General features: G+C 48.6%; 1 protein-coding gene across 1 annotated transcript in view; it reads left to right on the top strand.

Moving 5' to 3' along the window:
- The window catches only part of PI4KA (phosphatidylinositol 4-kinase alpha), a 170,336-nt gene that overhangs the window by 50,169 nt on the left and 114,200 nt on the right, over positions 1-5,967 (top strand). The window contains exons 7-8 of the mRNA XM_007955458.1: positions 824-950; positions 4,804-4,952. Coding sequence (XP_007953649.1) covers positions 824-950; positions 4,804-4,952 — 276 coding nt within the window. The remainder of the gene's footprint in view (positions 1-823; positions 951-4,803; positions 4,953-5,967) is intronic.

Genomic DNA, 5,967 nt, shown 5'->3' with positions numbered 1-5,967 from the left:
GCTAGGAGAGACAGGAGAACTGCCCCAGGGGGTTTCCAAGGCTGTTGGTCTTTACATAAGCAGATTGCCTCATCTTTCTCCTGCCAAGCGGCTGTTGGGTTTGAACCACCAACCTTTTGATTAGCCGAACGTTTTGGCCACTGCATCATGAGAGTTCCTCCTGGGGGAAGGGCATTGGAGAAACGTTTTGTTTAATGCTCACATGTACAGTTTAATGAACTGTACAAAGGTTCTTGCTAAAATCCACTTTACTACAAGAGCTCACCTTGTCCTTTTCAGGACATGCATGCAGTTTCACGTCACAGCCACCAAGTACGTGGCTCATAGCTGTTGGATGCTACTCTCTGTTCTCAGTGGAAGGCAGTGGGGTCCTTGTAATGTGTAACTGAGTCACGGAGAAAAGAGCAAGCAAGTCAGTTTAGTAATCAGTTATGAAATACAGAGTCACGCTGGAAGAATTCAGCGACACTGTGTATGCAGAGAGAGGGCATCGGAGGGGCAGTGGGGGAAACCTTGCCTTCCGTGCTGAGACCTGGGATCAACTCCCAGCCGGTGCACCTCACATGCAGCCTCCACTCGTTGGTTGGGGGAGGCCTGTGTGTTATGAGGCTGAGCATATTTCAGCGGGGCATCTGCTCTAAGACTAGGAGGAAAGGTCTGGCAGTGCTCTTCAAAAACTGGCTGCTGGCAGCATTGCAGAGCACGCGGGGTGGCTGTGAACTGAACGCCAACTCAGTGGCTGCTCACAACAGCTCCATACAGAGAGCGCTGTGGTCTGGGAGGCTTCCTGGAGGAGGTGGACTTAACCCGAGCCCCACCGTAGGGCAACGTGACAGTGGTTGGGCTGGCCTTTTCTGATCCGAGATGTGGTTCCTTGTTTCAGGTCAGCCCAGAACGTGCAGTGCCTCCGCCCAGCTCGCCCGGAGGATCGGCCTTTCACTACTTTGAAGGTGGGCTTTACCTTCCGGCCGGGGCTGTTGATCTAGTGCTCGGATGGCATGGACTCAGTGACGTCTCTGACGCTGACGGTGCTGACGGTCACTCACTGTTCCGTGGATGTATTGTGTCACGCTTTCAGAAAACATTTTCTGTTTTCCTGTAAACCTCTTAAAGTTTCATTTTGAAAGATTTCGTTCATAAAGAAAAGGCAGGAAACTGTATACCTCCCCCAACATCTGCTGCACAGTTGAGCTCATTCACGTCTGAAACCACTGGTTTCCAGGTGGAAGGAATGATGGTGGATGTCCCCTGTGTGTCTGTGTAAGGTCGGATAGCCTGCAGGTAACATTGTGAAAGCCACACTACTAATAGTTCCTTTTTGCAGAGCCCCACTGCTCACAGGGACTTGTTTTGAATTTGAGTTGTAGTCTGTCCCGTGCAGTGTTACCACCTGTTCGAGTCTCCCCATTTTGGTTCTTATCTGCTGCTCTAGGAGAAAAATACCACAGATAGGTGGCTTAACAAATAGGGATTTATTCTCCTTCAGCTTTGGAGGGTAGAAGGCTGGGTGAAAGCTCCTCGACCTTGGGCTTCAGCTCTGCCTCTTGCTCCTGGCCTATTGTACCTGCAGGCTTCTCCTGAATCAAACACCTGCTGGCTGCTGAGGCTGACAGACCAAAGGTTGACAAGTAGAATGGCACAATCATACAATTAAGCAGCATGGCAGGTCGCTAGTTCAACTCCAAAGACAGTCCCAAGATCAGCAGACAACATGGCAGGTCATTGACATGAAGATGGGCAAATGCAGGATTCAGATCTGCCAAAAAGCTTGAGACCATTCCCAAAGCTTCTTCTTAAGTCCTGGAAGGGGAGACCACGTGTACAACAAAACACTGCCCGGTCCTGCACCATCCACGCCATTGGTGCTGTATTTGAGCCCGGCGTTCATTGCAGCCACTGTGTTTGTCTACCTTGTTGAGTGTCTTCCTCTTTCTCGCTGACCCTCTGCTTTACCAAGCATGACATCCTTCTCCAGGGAATGGTCCCTTCTGACACCATGTCCAAAGTAGGTGAGACGAAGTCTGGCCATTCTTGCTTCCCAGGAGCATTCCAGCTGTACTTCTTCCAGGACAAATCTGTTAGTTCTTTTAGTACTCCATTGTACTTTCAGTATTCTTCGCCAACACCACAACTCAAAAGCATCGACTCTTCTTTGGTCTTCCTTATTCATTGTCCAGCTCTCACATACATATGAGGGGATTGAAAACACCATGGCGTGGGTCAGGGGTACCCTAGTCCTAAAAGTGACATCTTTGCTCTTCAGTTGGCCAGGTAGCTGTCTTCCAAATCTCTTGGCATATATGACTGAGTGCCTCCAGCCGGGCATTCATTTGTTGAAACATCTCAGTGAGTATTCCATCAGTTCCTGGAGCCTTGTTCTTCGCTAATTCCTTCAGCGCAGCTTCAACTTCTTCCTTCAGTACCATTGGTTCCTCATCATATGCCACCTCCTGAAAGGGAGTACCAATTCTTTTTGGTACAGTGACTCTGTGTATTCCTTCCTTCTTTCTTTTGATGCTTCCTGCCTCATTCAATATTTTGCCCATAGAATCTTTCAATATTGTAACTTGAGATTTGAATGTTTTCTTTAATTCTTTCAGCTTGAGAAATGCCAAGCGTGTTCTTCCCTTTTGGTTTTCTAACTCCATGTCTTTGCACATTTCATTAGAATCACTGATGTCGTCTTCTTGAGCTGCTCTTTGAAATCTTCTGTTCAGCTCTTTTATCTTGTCATTTCTTCCATTTGATTTAGCTACTCTCCTTTCAAGGGCAAGTTTCAGAGTCTCTTCTGACATCCATTTCGGTCTTTTCTTCCTTTAGTGTCTTTTTAATGACCTCTTGTTTGCTTCATGGATGATGATGTTGATGTCATCCCACAATTCTTCTGGTTTTCGGTCATTGGTGCTCAGTTCATCAAATCTGTTCTTTAGATGGTCTCTATTTTCAGGAGGGATATATCGAAGGTCATATTTTGGCTCTCGTGAACTTGTTTTAATTGGCTTTAGCCTCAACTTGAACTTGCATATGAGCAGTTGATGGTCTGTTCCACAATCAGCTCCTGGCCTTGTTTTGGCTGAAGATACTGAGCTTCTCCATCGCCTCTTGCCACAGATGTAGTCAGTCTCATCCCTGTGTACTCTCATGTGGTGAAGTCAATGTGTAAAGCTGCTGTTTGTGTTGTTGAAGAAAGGTATTTCCAATGAATAAGTCGTTGGTCTTGGAAAATTCTGTCATGCAATATCTGGCGTCATGTCTGTCACCAAGGCCGTAGTTTCCAACTACCAGTAATTCTTCTTTGTTTCCAGTTTTCACATTCCGGTCACCAGAGATAATGCTGATTGCATGTTTGGTCCATTTCAGACTGCAGAAGTTGGTAAATAGCTTCAATTTCCTCATCTTAGGCTTTGATGGTTGGTACATAAATTTGAATAACAGTAGTATTAACTGGTCTTCTTGTGGGCGTATGGATATTATCCTATCACTGACAGCATTGTACTTCAGGTCATATCTTGAAACATTCTTTGTGATGATGAATGCCACACCATTCCTCTTCAATTTATCATTCCCAGTGTAGTAGGTCACATGGTTGTGTGATTACAATCATAATTATAATCATACAGTAGATTGTATGATTCAAAATGCCCAGGATAGTGATCTGTGTGTGTTCCATTTCATTTCTGACAACTTCGTACATCCATGTTCCAATTATTAATGGATGTTTGCAGGCTGTTTCTCCTCATTTTGAGTTGTGCCACATCAGGCAATGGAGGTCTGAAAGCTTTACTCTGTCTACGTCATTAACGCAGCTCTATTCTGAGGAGGCAGCTCTTTCCCAGTCATATTTTGAGTGCCTTCCGACCTGATGGGCTTGTCTTCTGGAAGTATATCAGACCATGTTTCGGGGCTATTCATAAAGTTTTCTGGTAATATGTTAGACAGTGTTTTACTGCTGTTCATAAGGTTTTCCCTGGCCAGTGTTTTGAGAAGTAAATGGTCCCTTCCTTCTATCGAGTCCACCTTGTCTGGAAGTTCCACTGAAACCTGTCCACCACGGGTGCCCCTGCTGGTATTTGAAATACTGGTGGCGTAGCCTCCGGCCTCACAGCAACACGCAGGCTACCACCACAGCAGGACCGACTGACAGACGCGTGGTAGTGTGGTCTGACTGACAGATGAGTGGTGGTGTGGTCAGACTGACAGATGAGTGGTGGTGTGGATGGACCAACAGACAAGTGGTGGTGTGGATGGACAGTGTGTTTCTTTTTATTGCTGAATTGTGTGATGGCACGTAGTGAGAGTTCTATGTTGTGTGGGTACGTGCGTTTGATGGCTGAATGTGCGGTAGAACCAGCGTCTGCTCATTCTCAGAGCCTTTAATTAGAGATTTTCAAGCCCCTCCTCGATTTTGTAAGCGTTGAGCGACTGACTAATGGCATGTTTCTTCTCATTTTGAAACTTCCGCTAGTGTTAGCTTAGGTTCTCACTTTAGCCCCAAAATACCTTTGGGTCCTATGGGCCTCAGGCTTCCACCGCCCTCAGCATGTAATGACAAGGTGTCATTTTGTTCTCCAGACATGTTTAGTGATTTGTCTAAGTTGAAAATATTTGGCCACGATCATATCTGAGCATTTGTACCAAAAAACCTGGGTGAGAGGTTGTGTGCCCCCAGGACTTGCCGGGCAGCATCTCCATCTAAACTGACAACAGGCCAGGAATCCGATGGCTTGGCTGGTTGTGAGGGAGTTGGCTGGTGGTGGCTGGCCTCTGTGGGCCCGGCTGACTCCTGGCTGTTGTCCGCCTCAGCCTCGTGCTTGCCTGACGGCAGTGCCCTGGAGCCTGAGGACCACTTCTCCGCCGTCAGCTCCAGCTTCTCGCTGTCACCTCGTTTCAATGGCGTTACCTATAAGGAGTTCAGCATACCACTCGGAACGCTTCAGGAACTCCTCACCTTGGTACGTGGCGTGCATACCACATGGTGACGTTGCTAGCCCTGAACACCTGCATGTCTGGGAGCAGAAACTGGGAGCAGTGTCCAACACACTGGGCATACCCTTGCTGATCAGAGAAAGAAAGATTGCTGTTCTCTGTCATTTAACCCTTCCAGCCACCTCCACATGGGACGTGGGGCGTCTGTCCCAGGAAGGCACACGAGGTCTGCTATGAGGGCTGCCATGCCAGGGGCAGGCAGGGCGCAGCCGTGGATGCCGATTCACCACCCAGTGCCTAGCATTGCACTGGGCCTCCAAGGGTCTGCTCTGTCTGGATTTTGGCATAGCCTGAGTGAGGAGGCTTGGATTACTACAGACACTGGTTGGTCACATGTAGCTGTCTTTGGACTGTGAGACGATAGCAGGAAGGTACTGGAGCCATTGGCAGAGCCCTGGATGGGCAGGGCCAGGGCTGCTGATGTCACCCGAGAGAGGCCAGTGTTGGGTGAGGTCAGCAGCCAGGGAAGATGCTCAGGAGCAGGCTCTGTGCTTTGGAGGGAAGAAGCAGGGAGGAAGAGGAGGGTTCTGGGTGACAGGGACAAAGCCCTGGTGTTAGGTGGCATCCATGCTGCAGGGAGGAACCGCAGCTGTGTGCAGTGTGAGTGGGTATTGGCACCCACAGAGTAGTGCTTCAGACTGATGCAGAAGATGTGAAGGGATACGGGGACAGTGAGGGGGACAGAGCCGTGGTGGGTCACTTGATTATTCTCACCTGTGCGGGTCCGGAGCACACCCTTACTTTTGAAGTTGAGGTCAAGAAGGAAAATGCCCCTGCCATACTTTTCAATGCCAGGATCCCAGGCACAATGTGACTCGGGCGGGCCATGGCTGCCTTAGGGGGCTTTTTGATGTATAAAACCACACCCACAGCTGTGGAGTGGATTCCGACCCAAAGCGCCCCTAGGGGACAGAATAGAACAGCCCCAGAGTGTCTCCAAGGCTGTCAATCTTCACGGAAGCAAAGCCCAAACCACACCCA

Source organism: Orycteropus afer, unplaced genomic scaffold (assembly GCF_000298275.1).
Source record: "Orycteropus afer afer isolate SDZICR_OR568_19922 unplaced genomic scaffold, OryAfe1.0 scaffold00502, whole genome shotgun sequence".
In the NCBI taxonomy this organism is placed as follows: Eukaryota; Metazoa; Chordata; class Mammalia; order Tubulidentata; family Orycteropodidae; genus Orycteropus; species Orycteropus afer.
The sequence above is the reverse complement of the archived record's forward strand: the minus strand, read 5'-3'. Positions and strand labels throughout refer to the sequence as shown.